This window comes from Psammomys obesus, unplaced genomic scaffold, assembly GCF_907164565.1.
Source record: "Psammomys obesus unplaced genomic scaffold, mPsaObe1.curated_primary_1811, whole genome shotgun sequence".
Taxonomy (NCBI): Eukaryota; Metazoa; Chordata; class Mammalia; order Rodentia; family Muridae; genus Psammomys; species Psammomys obesus.
This window is the reverse complement of record NW_026596073.1, coordinates 1,642,018-1,658,956: the sequence shown is the minus strand read 5'-3', so window position 1 is coordinate 1,658,956 and position 16,939 is coordinate 1,642,018. Positions and strand designations below refer to the sequence as shown.

Genomic DNA, 16,939 nt, shown 5'->3' with positions numbered 1-16,939 from the left:
ACTGATGGCTTTTATGTTCTGGTCACTACCTACCTTAGTACCTGAAGGGCTTGTTGGAAATCTGACTTTTGAGTCCATTTCATCAACTGCAATAAATGTGAGCTGGGTGCCACCATCGCAGCCAAACGGCCTTGTCTTCTACTATGTTTCACTGAATTTACAGCGGAGTCCGCCTCGCCACGGGAGACCACCACTGATTACATATGAAAACAGCATATATTTTGAAAATCTGGAAAAATATAGTGACTACATATTTAAAATCACCCCATCAACAGAAAAGGGATTCTCTGAGATCTATACTTCCCAGCTACACATCAAAACTGAAGAAGACGGTAGGAAAGACCCCATCATCGCCTATTATGTAGATTATTATTGTTCTTTGTTTATATTGCTTTGAAAACCCTATTTATAATTATGTTCTCAAGTAATTATCTTTTTTTAACAGACATAGTAACTTCCAAGTGATTTAAAATTAAAACAGCTTACTAATAAAATTGAGTCCAATTATATTTGAAGCATCTTTTTCACTAACAAAAAATTGTTTTTGTGTCACTTAACATTGTCTTTTTCTTTTATAGTTCCAGAAACTCCACCAGTAATCAACACTTTTAAAAACCTTTCCTCTACCTCAATTCTCTTATCATGGGATCCCCCACTAAAGCCAAATGGTGAAATACTAAGTTACCATTTAACTTTACAAGGACCACATGCAAATCACACTTTCATCACTTCTGGTAACCACATAGTATTGGAAGAACTCTCACCATTTACTTTATATACTTTTTTCGCTGCTGCAAGAACTATGAAGGGACTTGGTCCTTCCAGCATTCTTTTCTTTTACACAGATGAGTCAGGTAAGCATGAAAATATTCAACCTCCAGTGAGTTCTCTATTCAACTTGCCCTTCTTGTTTTTAAGGAACAGCCTGAACAATGAAGAACGCTAGAGATGTTTGTAGCCAACTTACAGTCCTTCACCTACTTTGCTGACCACTTTTCTTTTTCTTTCATCCCAGTTCAGGCTTCAGAATTACCTGTTGTGTTTAAAACTATTTTTGAAGCACGGGGTTGTAAATATAAGAGCAGAATTGCTTATGGTATTTGTTTCTAGAGTTAGATCATGATTGTTTTTTCAAATTCTTTATTAATTACACTTTATTCACTTTTTATCCCCCCTGTGGTTCCTTCCCTCTTCCTATCCCAATCCCTCTCTTCCTCTCTCCTCTGCACGCTTGCCCCTCCCCAAGTCCACTGATAAGGGAGGTCTTCTTTTCTTTCCTTCTGATCCTAGTCTATCAGATCTCATCAGGAGTGGCTGTATTGTCTTCCTCTGTAGCCTGGTAATGCTGCTTCCCCCTCAGGGGGAGGTATTAAAGAGCAGGCCAATCAGTTCATGTCAGAGACAGTCCTTGTTCCTATTACAGTGGAATCCAGTTGGATACTGAACTGCCATGGGCTACGTCTGTGCAGGGGTCTTAGGTTATCTCCATGCATGGTCCTTATATGATTGCTTTATAACTTTCTGGAATTAGTTTCTTCAAGAAGCTAGACTTGAGACAGTATTTCTATGCTACATGTTTTATGAACACAAGTTTTATAATGTGTTTCCCTGCAGTGCCTTTAGCACCTCCCCAGAATCTGACTTTACTCAACTATACTTCAGAATCTGTGTGGCTGACATGGAGCCCAAGTCCTCTTCCAGGCGGTATTGTTAAAGTATATAGTTTTAAAATTCATGAGCATGAAACTGATACTGTATTGTATAAGGTAGGTTGATTATAGTAGCGTATATTATTTCAGGCACTCAGGACCTGAATTAAGATGTTTTGAGCTGTGGGGCGGGGATGGAAATAAGCTGCCTCATACTAAGCAAGGGGAGGGTCTGGAGAAGTAGATCAGTGGTGGGCTACTTGCTTCTTATGTGCGAAGCTCTGGATTTGATCCCAAGCACCACAATAATTAATTGAACAATGTTAATATTCATTTACAAATCATTTTTTTTCTGAAATAACTGATTTTTGTAAAAATATAGGGGACCATTTGTCAGATATGAAAACTGATATGAATACTTCTTTGAACACTTTATTTTGACTATCAGCTTCTACATCTTTTTTAAAATTTTATTTATTACATTTATTTTAATAAATTGGAGTTACAGACAGTTGTGAGCTGCCATGAGAGTGCTGGGAATTAAACCTGGTCCTCCAAAAGGGCAGCAGTGCTCTTAACCACTGAGCCATCTCTCCAGCCCCAGCTTCTACACCTTAAGAACTAATTGCACCATTTAATTAATGCTAGAAAATATACAGTAATTTGTGTGTCATATTGAAAATATATTACATAATATACTTCTTTTTATTTATATAATAAGTATCAAATAAACCTTTTTAACTTTTGTACAAAAGCATTCAAACTGGTCTTGTGTTAATCTTCCTAGATGGCATGATATACTACACCACCTGGTCTTTTGAAATTAAGTTTTACTCTATGACTTTCAGTGGTAATGCATTTGTAATACTTGGTGTCTCTTCCTTCTTTCATTTTTTAAGGACATAGAGTCAGTGAAAAATATATAAGAAACAACAGAACAATGTACCAGAAACATGGGTGCTTGAGTACTAGGGTTTTATTGCCAAAGTATGTTACAGTTAGCTGATATTTACTTAAGAAAGCTGTCTTACTTCTGTTTGTTATTATTTTCAGTCCTTTTAATGATTATATTTTCCTTCAAGTTCCTTTAAATCTCCTCTCATGTCACCCCCAGTCCTCGATATTTAGTTTACCATGTTGGCTGTTTTCCCTCTGTCTGTCTTTCACTGCTACTGTGTTTGCCAACGTTCCCTGCCAGGATCACTTTATGTTCTTTTTCATTCTTTTTCTGCTGTCTTGTTATTTTTGTGTTCTTAGTTACCTTTGGCTTTGTGGAGGCAGAAGAGCATTAGAGCCACTCCGATGTCACTGCCACCTCATCAGCCCACACCTGAACATGGACATTGGTTGTACATTCGGGTCACTCTGATGTGCAGCAAGAAGTCACCTAGTCAATAAAAAGCTTCTGAAAGACGTACTTTTGTGTAAATGTACTCAACACCCAATAAGTTAATTTATTACACTGAATAATTAAATTCTCCACTACAAAGCAAGCCCAGGGCAGCCAATGCTACAGAGAGAAGCCCTGTCTTGAAAAAAGAAAAACAAAAAGTTAGATTCTTTAACTTAAGTTCCTTGGAGACTCTGTGGCTGTCTTTCCCCTGGCTCTACTACAGATATATAAACATGTAAAGATATCTTAGTAGATATTAGAAAGTAAGTGAATATGAATTTGGAAGAAATTAATACTCCTGACTGGCCATAGTTTGTGTTTAAATTTGAAAGTTTAACTTAGCAAGCTGAACGGAAATTAATAAACAAATGATTCTTAAAAAATTACTTCAAAAACAAAAATTGATCAGATTCTCCAAGATCAAAATGGTACCCAGTCCATTCCTGTATCATAAGCTCAGCATACCCCCAAGCAAAAAAGTTGTTTTAATTATACATGTTCATCAACTCCTAGGTTAAATATAAAAGGAATATATTCAGTATATTCAAATATATCTGATTACAAACAAATATGAGAAGATGTCTGTGACTAAGGATCTTTTGTTTTTCAGAATATTTCAGGTTTTCAGACTGCTGTCAAACTCACTGGACTGGAGCCTGTCAGCACCTACTCAGTTAGTGTGTCTGCATTTACCAAAGTTGGAAATGGCGATCAGTTCAGTAATGTAGTGAAATTCACAACCCAAGAGTCTGGTTAGTCTCAGTGTCTGCCTCTGCGATATTTGCTCTCATATTTAAGATTTTCACCATCCCTCCCTGTTTAATAAGGTGCCACTACCATCCCACTCAAAGGGAAATTGAGTTTCAATGTTGAAATTTAGGCTGGATCATATCTGGGATCATATGTATGTATTGATAGACACATCTCATATAACATTTCCTTTAGAACTGAGAAGGACAAAAATAAAAGGCTAGTTTTCTAAGGAAGTGACAAGGTGGGCTTCAGAAATGTCCTTCTTCTCAGGACAACCCATGGGGCTGGGAAGAGTAATACAACCATTTAGATTTTCATATATTGTGACTATGACTTTCTTCAGGAAGCTGAGCTGTAAGATTTGAGAGGCAGGAGTCAGTGTTGCCTCTTGTAGTTCAAAGCATCCCCTTGTAACATGAAGTACTATAAAAGGCCACTCACTTGGTTTCCAAGCAACTGAACTTCTGTGGCACAATTGCATGGGCCACACCTTGCCTTTGTATAGGCCGTGAATCATTTTCATCTACGAATTACTTAATGGTGGGTTAAACATGCCCCTTTCCTTCTGCTAACTTGCTCATATATTGAAAGACACTCCTATTCCCTTTTTCTTTTTTAGCAATGGTTGCTGAATGGCTGAAAAATTCCTTTTGTAGTCAGCTCAAAGAAGCTCCAGATGTACTTGTATTAATGAACCTCCACACTGAGACTGGAGGCCAATGATGCTAAGTCAATAATTTTCTCATGACTTATGGGCACTTGAGGTCTTCTCTCAGAGCATGCCTACAGACATGTCAAATCCCTACTATCATAGCGGATAAAGTTCAGGCTGTGCAATTAGTGTCTGGATTCGAATCTGAGCTCCGTGGCTGTGTCACCTTGACAATGACTCCAGAGTCCTCTGAGCTCCATACCTTCAACTGTAAAGAAACACATATTAGATTGCAGGAGTGGCCCAAAATATTTGAAAAGATCCATTAGATATTATCTATTAGAGACTTTGATATGAAATAAATTCTGTGTCAGTATGATATTTACACAGGTATTTCCTGCTTGGTGTGAAGGTGCCGTGATCCAGGCAGAGTAGGTAGAACATGCCTTCAGAACTCAGGGAGAAATCCAGCTGGAGCCCCATTCTCATTGCTAGTAGAACTGCTGGTGATGGCTAGAGAGAGTATGCATCATCTTGAGGGAAAATATCGAAATATTTTTAACTTATAAAATATGTAATAGTATTCACATAAAATGAATAATAATTGAAGATTATTTTCTATAAATTACTGCATAAATTACTATTTTCAGTAGTAACATAAGGTTATGTCACAAAACGTAATGCTCTGGATGGAAAAATAATAGAGATCTTATGTTTATATATTAATAGTTTATTATTTGTTTGGGGGTATTCATAGTCAATTAAGTTAATATTTCCTCAACATTTGATTTGTGTATGTCAGACACATATTAATATTGTCTTTATGTCTTGATGTGTTCATCCTACAGAAGAAAGGTTTATAAGAGTTACACTTAGGTTCAGAGAACCATTGTTGAGAAGATACATGTTTCTTGAACCTTCTTTAAATTACATTTATATAATAACTGCATCCCTTTGTTCTGTTGTGAACAGTTTGTAAACTGAATTAACCAGAGAGTGGTTTTCTTCCACTGTCCTCATTTTATGAGAACAATGAAGCTATGTGATTAATACTAAAATTAGGGGACATTATTGGTTATTTCCATGGAAAGTAGCCAGTGTTTCTCACTTATAATCATGTTTATGGATGAGGTGTTAAGGGACTCCAGAGAAGAGATGTTATTTTCAAGGAAGCTGAGGAAAGTTCTACTAGAGAAACCTGAGACTCTTTAAACAGTTCCTCCAATGGAATTTAAAATGGTCCATGTTCTTTCAAAGAACTTCAGTAAAATACCTCTGCTTTGTTTATGGGCTTTTCAGTATTGTTGGGCCTGGAATAGTGATACTTGACAGCTTTGTGTTGAAAAATATTCAGTACTAAGTATTGAGAAGATAGCACCATACTGGTTAAGAAAGCTGGCATCTGTGACTACCTGGATATGAGGTCTGTAAAGGTTTTCATTTCCTCAGATGAGATGAGATGAGAGCCATTCCTAAACCTTTCTGGCTCTTAATTCTTGATTCATCTACTGTTCTGGCCCAAACTCCACTCAAATCTGATTGGTTAAAACTGGATTTTCTTGATTCTGACTGAATTACTCTGCCTGACCTTAAACTAATTCTGGCAATATGTTTTAATCTTCTGGCTCTGCTTTCTCATTCTCTGGCTCATTCTGTCTTTACTTGTGCCTAACCTGTTTCTGTAAAACTCCTGGTAATCAACTCTCAGTCAGAAAAATTCTCCTTTTCTCTCTCTCTGCACTGCCTTTCAGTGGCCTTTCTTTCCTGTTCTATTCTTATGAGAGTTGGGTGTATCCCATCTCTGACTCATTCTGTCAACTCTTTCTCTGATTCATCACCTTTTCTGTCTCTCAATTATACATTATCCATTATCAAAAATGGCTGCATCCTTCTACTTCACTGTTTGGGATTAAAGGGGTGTACTATGGGTGTGTCTGTTTTCCAGACAGATCCTACTCTAATGCAGAGTGTGTTTGCATTCCATTTGAATCAACTAGATCTAGAAGGGCTTTGGATGTGATCCCTTACCAGAACGGCTATGTTGCTGGATTAAAATTCCTTTCCTGAGGCCAATGAATTTCTAAGACTATGAGAATGTGTTTTCTGCTTGGGCCTAGGAAATAATTCCATTAAGGGTTCAATATTGTGAGCACTAGCAAGATAGGATAGAATGTTGCCCATCACACATTTATGTTAAGAACTTGTTACACACACATTGGAAAAGTTACATGTTAAATATACATTTTCCTGTGTTCATAAAAATATTTTATCTCTTGGTTGCATAGTTTAATAATTTTCTATGTGTGCATAAATTTTAACTTTGAGCAAATGTTTTTCTTTCAAGTTCCAGATGTTGTACAGAACATAGAGTGTATGGCGAGTAACTGGCAGTCAGTGTTAGTGACGTGGGATCCACCCCGAAAAGCAAATGGAATAATTACTCACTATATGATAACATTTGAAAGGAATTCTACAAAAGTCTCTCCCCAAGACCACACGTACACGTTCACAAAACTTCTTGCCAATATGTCATACGTCTTTGAAATAAGAGCATCAACCTCAGCTGGCGAAGGCAGTGAAAGCACGTGCAATGTCAGCACACTCCCTGAGACAGGTAACTAGTGTGGAGCACGTAACTAACCCGAAACAGGTAACATAATTTACTAAGCTGAAATATAGAATTAATAGCAACTTGAAATGGGTAGCTAATATGAAACGAGTGACGGACCTGAAGTAAATGACTATGCTAGGAGCAGGTAACTAGTGTGGAGTAGTAAATGACATAGAACAAGAAACTATCACTAGTAGGACACAGGTTAGTAGTTTTAACCAAGTAACTTATGTGAAATGGCTAGCTAACCTGAAACAGATATCTAAGCTGAAAGAGGTAACTAGTGTAAAGTTAGTAACTAATGTGAACAGTTTATCGCTGTGAAACTGGAAACCTCAAATAAGTAACTAGCCTGATAGACCTAACAGTAAATAGTCTGAAGCAGGACACAAATCTGCAACATTTAGCTATTCACAGCATCATATATTTGCCAATAGTATTTACAGGACACTTATTTTTATTAATATATCTATATAGTAGGTATGCCTGTTTATGTGTATGCATGTTTATATGTGTCTGGGGGTGTGTGTATTAGTCCTTACATGCACAGTTGTATGTACACACGGACAGTTGAAAATGACATCAAGAGACTTGACTGAGCCCTGTCCACCTTCTGTACTGAGTCAGAGTCTGTTATTTGAATGCCAAGCTCTTCAGTCGGGCTGCCATAGCTAACCAGCTTTCTCTAGTGATCCCATATCTCTTCCTCCTTCTAAGCTCTGGAATTACAGGTAGGCCACCATGCCCAAACAGCAATTATATGGGTTCTGGGGATCCAGACTTGGGTCTTTTCACTTCAATGACAAGTGCTTTCCACACTCAGCCACTATAGCACATTTATAGGAAGAGATAAACATTTTATTAGAAAATACAACATGTGTTTCCTTAGCCTCCCTGTGTGATAGCTGATTACCAACTGAGTGCATATTTAACCTTCTTTACTATGATGGCATATTGAATGGAGAAAATTAGGGGCTAAAGAGATGACTCAGAGGTTAAGAGCACTGGCTGCTCTTCCAGAGGTCCTGAGTTCAATTCCCAGCAACTATAATGAGATCTATAATGAGATCTGATGCCCTGTTCTGACGTGCATATCTACATACAGACAGAACATTATATACATAAAAAATAAATAAATCTTAACAAAAGGAGAAATCAAAGATAGTTACACAATGTAAAATGCTCTAACATATCCAGTGCATTTCATCATTACTTTAATGAAGGAATAAACATGCAAACTTTCCAGAAACATATCTTCTTAATAATTGTTTTCTTGGGATTCTTGATGCTTCTGCAGACTCTTAAGGCTTGAAGTATCAGAATCATGTGCAGCTATTATCTTTTCTTTTTTTAATATTTTTTATTTTATTATCTTTTCTAAACACTCAGGTCTGCATCTGTTTTCTGAGTAACAGAAAAACGCCACTGTAGTCTGCAAGAAGAAACTGTCACCGTTTCTCAGCAGTGCTTTCTTGTGTGTAACCTTTTTACCTTCTACTCTGTTCTATCTTCTGCTTAAACAAAAACTGGACTTGCTCTTCATAGCACTACTTCTCCAGTTGTAGGCTCTCATGAGAGCCCTGGTGTATCATCAAAACCGTTTACCACTTCATATGAGCCCCAGCCCCTGCTGAATGCCACATCACCTAGTTTAACTTTATGTTTCAATCCTTGAGGATACAGATATCAGAACTTCGAAAAACTCTCCATTCTCTCTGGTTTCAGCATCCATTCAGTTTCAACTCACCCTTCGAATGCAATGCCCTTTCCAAGCTCTCACCATCCTTCCTTTGCAGGTTAGAACAGACTGCTGCAATAGCCTCTCTTGCTTTTTAGGTTTCAATCCATGTCATTGTAATCTTTCTCTCAGGAAGATCCTTAACTCTGAAAAGATCCCACTCTTTACTCAGAATTCTAGCTGCTGAATACTGTTGGGACAAATAGAATGGCTCAGCTATAAGTTCATCTTCCATGATGATCACAGCTGCTTCACCATCTTTGATATGTCTTGGGTTGAAACTCTACCAGTTTTCCTATGATGGAAAATATTTAAAAACAGGAGTTATGTCACTGAGAATCACTGAAAGCCAAGAGTCTAGCATGCAGTGGTAGCAGTCAGGTTCAAAAGAAGAAGAAAAGAGGCAAAACAAAGAATTCTTTATGCTGGGTTTTTACTGCTTCCCTGGATGACTCTGAAGAGGTCTTATTCACAGTTATACAACTCGCTCTTCAGTCTCATCTCTCCACTAGAGGACCTCAGTTGAGTTGGTTCTATTATACAATTTAGATCTCCTCTGCTCTGCCAGTTTATGTCTGTCATATGAAGAACAGACTTGGCTATTTGAAACACCGAGGTGATACTGAAAGGCACAGTGCATGGTGGTAGCCCAGTTTTCCAAGGGCTTCATCTATTCTTACAGGCCAGAAACCCTACCTAGAGCTTATCACTAGTTAAAATGTATCTCTTCCTTCAAACTATATTCTTGTATGCCTTGTCCCCTCACACAGTGGATGTATCAAAACAAACTTTCCATCTTCAGGGCAATAGACTTCATCTATTCATTTTAGGAAATGTTAGCTAAACACCTAGGAAAAACTAGTAAAGTTCAGCTCAAATGGAAGATCTTCAGTAAAGCTTTCAATGACATCCCAAGCCTTTGTGCTCCAGACTCCTGTACTATATAGCTTAATCTTGTGGCATCAGAGCTGCAGATGGTAAAGTATCTGACTCCATGCATCCAAGCATGTGTGTAAATTCATTGAAGTAGTAGACTAAAGTATACAGGTGTGTCTGAGCAGAGATGAACAGCTTCATACAGGTCCACCAAGGGGTGACAATTTCTTAGTTGGAGGAAAGCATATTATTGCTAGAAGGAAGTATTTTCATCCCATGTGGGTGGTCTTTAACTGGAGTGCCAGGTTAAAAAAAAAAAAGTCAGAAGCAGTCCAGACATGAGCCAGGTCTCAGAGAACTGGCAGATAAGGAAGGATAATGGCTTTGAAATAAATGACTTCCAAAAGCTATAGTGATTGTTATTATTTTATGTACTGCTGTGTTCTAAACCAAAGTCCGTCAAGAGAACAGAGCAGATACTCAGTTAACAGACCCAAGATACAGCCAAAATTCAGTGTACATTTGATATACAACTATCTTACTTCACAGTCCAGATCATTGTCACAATTGTTCATTTAAGATTTTGAATAGATCTTAATTTAGATTTGGAAATCCACCTAGATGGGGTAATGGAGGGATAGTAAACAAAGATTTAATTGGTCATCAGCGTATCCGATGCTCTCCTGTGCTCCCATTTACCAAAGTGTGTTCTTATGACCCCTATGCCAGTGTGAACAACCATGAGAACTTGCTTCATATTTCTGGGTTCAGAATTTTTATATTAGCACATAAATTTTCATTTAAATGAGTTAATGTTGGTAATAATCAACCTAATTCTACCCTTTGCTCTCTACTTAGAAAGATTGTGCCTTTTTTGCTTCTGTTTATTCAACTTTTCTGGCAAAAGGAATTTGGTATTCAGGCAATTACAGGTTTATAGAAGAAAGAAATGATTTGCATTATTCTGGTGGCTATTTTTATCGGGGTTTTTCCTCCATTGCTGTATATTATTTCCATACCCCCATCAGGCAAAAGTAGAAATGTTTTTCCCCCAGGCAAACGTAAAAGTTCTTGTAATTGAGAAGAATAATACAGATGAAATATTAATTTCTGCTTCAAAAGTATTTTTCTTCTTTAATATTTGATGTTTAGTTTGTAGCTATATTTATGATTACAATGCTCGTTAGGTACCTAATTTTTTGTCAGGAGTTACATGAATTGCTTGCTGATGAGATGTTAGTAAGTTCTAGGAACTCATTGTTCAGATGGTAGCACTTTCATAGCTGTTGCAAGCTTCTAATTTGTGGTGGAAAATTAGTCACAGTGTACAGCTAGTTCCGAGAGCCAGGCTCTTTTCTCAGTCCTATCATGAGAAGAAATCAAATTTGGCTCACTCTCTTGCTGCTTGGTATTTACCCTTAACACACATTCTTCCCAGGGATATCTCTCTCTGTCTGTCTCTGTCTCTCTGTCACTCTCACTGTCTGTCTCTGTCTGTCTTTCTCTCCCTGTTTCTCCCTTGCTCCTCCGTCCCCTAACCCTTCTCTGTATATAAATACACATGCATGTTTGTAAGTAAGCATGTCAGGGTCAGAGGTCAATCTCAGGTGTCATTCAGCAGGAAATAGCCAGTTTGTTTTATGCGGCAGGGCCACTGACCAGCATGGAAATTCACCAGTGAGCCAGGTTAGCTGTCTAATGTGTTCATCCTCCTGTCTCCAGTTCTCAGTACTATGATGACAGGAACGCCAAGCTTTGAAAGAGCAAGTTTTTATTGGGATTTTAAAGCAGCATGTCAGGTATTAAATATTATTATGGCATTTCATTTAGAAATTGTCTCTTGGACTCTCACAATCTTAGCTACCTACCCCTTGATTTGCTATTGTAATCATCCCCAGTCTCTTTCCTCTTGAATGCCCATGTGTTCTTCTGTCAATTGTCTGATCTTCCTTAGTGTTTGTAGTTGTGGATCATGGGAGAAATGGGAAAGAACAAATCTGCCATCCTCCAAGTCCATCCAAGGGCATCTTTTCAAACTCAGTTGTATTGCTCTCTATACTCATTCCAGGAGACATGAGTTGATGTACAGAGGGCACTGTATGAGGGCCTACAGAGGAAGAGTCAAAAATCACATGTGTATATTGTGCTTTAACATTTTTAATGATGCAATGCTTGGCCTTAAATAGATTCAGAAAGTAACATCAGCAATTTTGCAGTGCAAGCATGTGGAACCAAGCAAAAAGAAACAAGGTTCCTGTGCACTGGCTTTCTGGGGCCAGCTTTGACCTAAGCAAGCACTGGTCCAGAAAACCCCTCCTGTTTCTTGGTATTTTTCCCTAAGAAACTGAGAACACTATCTGTGTTTATTGAAATTTTTTTTCTCCACTATTTCACAAGGTAAAATAGAAAACTTTGGTTCCATCATGAGAATTTTCTGACTGAAAATCTTCTGTAATAGTTACACTGATGAGAGTAGCTTCAATTTTGTGCAAATATGGCTTGAAAACTTAGGAAAACAATTTATATTTTCTAAGCTGAACTTGATCTAAAAAGCAAAAAGTACCACAAGTTGATATAATGAGAGCTATAAAAAACACTGCGGCACTCTGGGAAATGTTTTAATGTTAGACTTAGGCCACACATTTTTACTTTGGATCAGTTCCAAAGGGGTAATATTTGATATTTTCAAACAGTCGTAGGTATCAAATTCTAAATTTAAAAGTTCTTTTAAACATAATTTTTAAAAAGCGAATTTGGATTACTATGCATAATAATCCTTGACCTCCTTGCTGCTCTAATATCTTTCATTAAGTGAACTCGGGCAGCCATTCCTGGCTTCATCCAAGCTCCAGCGAAAGCCAGCTGTTCTTCAGACAGTTTTCTGAGACTTATTTATGAACAGGGGCATATCTTATTACCTTATTTTCCACTCCTGCTCTATGTAGCTGATACTGTTTATAGCAGGCTTGACATATCCACCTCCTCCGTCATTTTTTCTCTTGTTCTTTTTTACTTTCAATTTTAAGTAAGTTGTGTGTGTGCATAAAATTTTTTCTTTCTAGTAAGCATAGTACTTGAGGCTTTAGAAATGAATCTGTAATTTTTTTATGAGATTATAAACTGTACAAATGACATTTAAAAGTGGCATATTCTCAAATGTCCAATAAATGAATTGAGAAAAACCAAAAGTCCAAATAAATATATTAACTTGGACTTAATGTAAAATCGATGCATTATAAATTATTTGAACGTATAAGTCATACAAGTACTTATCACAGACTATTACATTTCTATCATACTAAATGCTAAATACAAAATGCTCCTCAAATTTGTATTTTTTATAAACCAAGAAACTTTAGCATCTAGTATTTATTTCCTTGGATTATAAAAATACAAATTTGAGGAAGGAATCTTATTTTTAAGTGTAAGACAATAAATACTATCCACAATAAGATTCTTTTGGAAGTCAAGTAGAATAAGCTCCATTTCTTAGCAAATCAGCATATTAGAATTGTAGTTTGAATTTCACCGTATTACAACATCAAGTAAATCTTATATTGCTTCTGTGATTAGATACCTTATTCTGAGCAGCTATTACCTTAAAACTTGAATTATTAGACAGGTAACAAAAAGAATACATAAAGTAATTGATTCAATACCAATTAAAGAATGCATCAAATTAGAAATTAGTTTTGTGTTTTGTTACTAATTATATTAATTCTATTGTAGATGTTTTTCTTTCTAATCTACATTATAACTTTGCTTGATTGTATGAGACTTGTTGGTTGTAGCCCTGGCTGGTCTGGAACTTGCAACTTGGACCAGGCTTTTCTCAAACTTGTAATAATCCTCCTGCCTCTGTCTTCAGAAGGCTGTGATGACAATCATGAATAAGCAGGTCTGCCTTCACTTTTAAAACATCTATATACAAGCACATTAATGATGCTTACTACACAGAAGCTTAACATTTTTAAAGATTGGACTCTAAGTTGAATACAAGGCTTGTCTTTAGGATGTTATACTGTTACTGATTAAACGCATGAGCCATGCTTCCTTCCTAAGAACTGTGCTGTGAACTATTGTCAAAAGCTCTTTGTGTACTTCATCCGCAATTAAACATAATACATGATGTCACAAGTCATCTCTGATGTACTTAGGGTAGTCTCAGATTTCCTTGGGTGTGGATATGTTAGACTTATATCAAAGCTCATGTTTTATTCTTTCAAAAAAATCTGTATTTATAAAATATCCAGAAGCATCAATGTCTAATATTTTGGGTATCTATAAAATGTAAAAATTAGAATGTATTTAGAATATTTTACTGTGCTTTTATAGAAAAGCCTTTTTTTTCTCTTTTTGTTTGTATAGTACTTTACACTTATGGTTAAGTGTACAAAAATTTCATTGCAGAAGTTCAATGAGTTTTGAAAGGATCATATACCAACCCACATTATATTCATAGGCAACACATAGATTGCTTTCTTCCTCCACAGAAATTTCTCTTGCACACACATATCTTAAGGCAGTCACCATCCTCATAGACTGATTTTAGTTGTTTTAAAGCTGTGTTCTTTTATGTCTTTTTTTCTTTCAATTGACATTAAAAATTCATATTTTTATGGTCTCAGTAACTGTTTTTTCATTGTTAAATTCTTTTCTGTCATAGAAACATTTCATTTTTTATCTTTTTCTTTTGGTCGATACCTGAGTTGTTCTGAATTTAGTGTCGTGAATAAATACTTGTCCTTTCATGTAGTTGTTGAATATTCATATATGAGCAGTCAGTGTTTGCACCATAGTGTGATAGTATATTCTCACAGTCTTTGTTTAAAGACTAAAACAGGATATTATTATATAGTCCTTACTATTTATACAATATATAATACTATATAACTATTGCTGACTTGGAATTTAGTATGTAGATTAAGTTAACCTTGAACTCACTTTCCTCTGCTTCAGAGTGCTAAAACTAAAGACATTTCCTGGCCTCCAACAAAGCAACCTTAGTAGTAAATGGGAGGAACTATAACTAACCTCAGGTCTTTGGTGTGTTTGTTGCAATACTTTTACCTGTCTGTGTTTGTGTGCTGTCATGCCTCCCTGAAGGACTGGCTCTTATCTCTCTGGAACCTCAAGCTCAAATAAACTCTTCCTTCTCTAAGTTTTCTTGGTCGTGGTGTTTTATCATAGTAACAGAGAAGTCACATATATCAAGGGTATCTTTTTCCCTCAATTTTTATAGACTGGGAAATAAAATATTTTCTGTGTTCTTATCAACCGTTATTTGTTTCCAAAGTGTGGATTGTCCTACCACGTTTTGTTTTTGCACTTTTGTTGAAATGTCTCCTATACCTGTGAGGCTTTGTTAGCATACCTATTATAGATTATCATCCTATATTTTCTTCCACACAATCACTGTCCTCATTTACAACCACTTTCCCTCCATTAGCTGCTTTGTTTGACCATTTAAAGTTCTTGTGTCCTCTTCTAATATCTATCCCATTTGCCTTTCTCAGTGAGGACTGGACGTCTTACCAAGGGTTCTCCTTCTTGCTTAGATTATTTAGATGTACAGATTTTAGTATGTTTATCCTATATTATATGTCTTATATTCACTTGTAAGTGAGCATATACTATGTGTGTCTTTCTGCTTCTGAGATACCTCACTCAGGATGATCTTTTCTAGTTCCCACCATTTGCCTGCAAATTTCATGATTTCCTTGTTTTCAATTGCTGAGTAGTATCCCATTGGGTAAATGTACCACAATTTCTATATCCATTCCTGGTTGCCTCCAGATCCTGGCTATTATGAATAAAGCTGCTATGAACATGGTTGAGCAAATGTCCTTATTGTATACTTGAGCATATTTTGGATATATGCCTATGAGTGGTATAGCTGGATCTTGAGGTAGCCCTAAGCTCTTGTGCAACAGCATTTTAAACATTCTTTAGTCAGGCAGTGAATTAAAATCTCCATTTATATTTGGCTCTCATTTATTTCCAGCATTATCTCTTCACTACTTTGCAATCATACTGGTTGATTATATGTCTAAGTCTGAACTGAAACACAATGAACAACAGATGAAGTAAAAGAAGGTGATTGGTTACTGAATTTCTCATTTATCTGTTGTTTAAGTAGCAATTTCATGAAGAGTGGACCAAGAGGTGCTTTTTGTTTTATGAAATTTTAATAATTACCATGTCATTGCAAAAAGTTTGAAACCTGCTTTGGAGGACAGGTCGCTAAACTGTAGCAACAGAAATTCAAGCAAACTGGAATGGGTAAAGTAAATGCTGCCATACCTCATTTGTAGAAGGTTCTCTTCAAGTCTTTAACGTTATTTCACTTTAACTGTTATGTTAAAGGAGGTCCTTGCATATGTTGGATATAAATCTTTTTGCTAGTCGGTTGTTTGTTGCTGGGGCAAATAGCTGAATGAAACAACTTAAAGGGAAAGATTTGATTTTGTCTCGTGTATTCAGGAGTTGCAGTCCTTTAGCATTTGCCAACTTTCTTTTGGCCTGTGGTGACGAAGAAGATCAAAGAAGGACATGTGTCGTGTGGCAAAACCACTTCTCTCATTGCTGCCAAGAGGCAAAGGAGGAAAGCTAGAGTTGAGTCCTAATGTCTCCTTCAAGGGCATGTCTTTAATGACTTATCATCTTCATTGCTCACTTTCTTTTCCAAAGATGTGTGTGTGTGTGTGCTATAATATTATTACATCATTTTACCCCCCTTTGAACTCCTCTTATATACCTGCCCCGTTTGCTCTTTCCTGAGCCTTAGGTGCAAGAGTTGTGCTGTAGATGTATCAGTTAGGACTGAGTTCTGCAACTCTGCATTTTGATCAGTATGGTTTCCTGTGTGGTCTCTGTTGAAAAGAGAAGACGCTTCCTTGATGAAGAGTGAGAAGTACAGTTATCTGTGGGTATAAGAATTAATATTTAGAATGTAGCCTCAGATTATGTTGCCTTAGTAAAGTGGTGGGTTTAGGTTCTCTGCCAAGATCCATCGCTATATTCACTAGCCCTAAGAGGTTGACTAGATATCCAATCCCAGGAATGATTTCTGTCTTTTTTTTAATGGTCTACTTTTATTTATTCATTTATTTACTTACTTACTTACTTACTTACTTACTTATTTATTTATCTATCTATCTATCTATCTATCTATCTATCTATCTAGCTATCTATTATTTATCTATCTATCTATTATCTATTATCTATCTATCTATCTATCTATCTATCTATCTATCTATCTATCTAT

General features: G+C 36.5%; 1 protein-coding gene across 3 annotated transcripts in view; it reads left to right on the top strand.

Moving 5' to 3' along the window:
* The window catches only part of Ptprq (protein tyrosine phosphatase receptor type Q), a 188,109-nt gene that overhangs the window by 73,689 nt on the left and 97,481 nt on the right, over positions 1-16,939 (top strand). For all 3 annotated transcript variants that reach the window (XM_055626210.1, XM_055626209.1, XM_055626211.1), the window contains exons 21-25: positions 39-332; positions 579-854; positions 1,615-1,766; positions 3,653-3,794; positions 6,792-7,061. In XM_055626210.1, the coding sequence (XP_055482185.1) occupies positions 39-332; positions 579-854; positions 1,615-1,766; positions 3,653-3,794; positions 6,792-7,061 (1,134 nt within the window). The remainder of the gene's footprint in view (positions 1-38; positions 333-578; positions 855-1,614; positions 1,767-3,652; positions 3,795-6,791; positions 7,062-16,939) is intronic.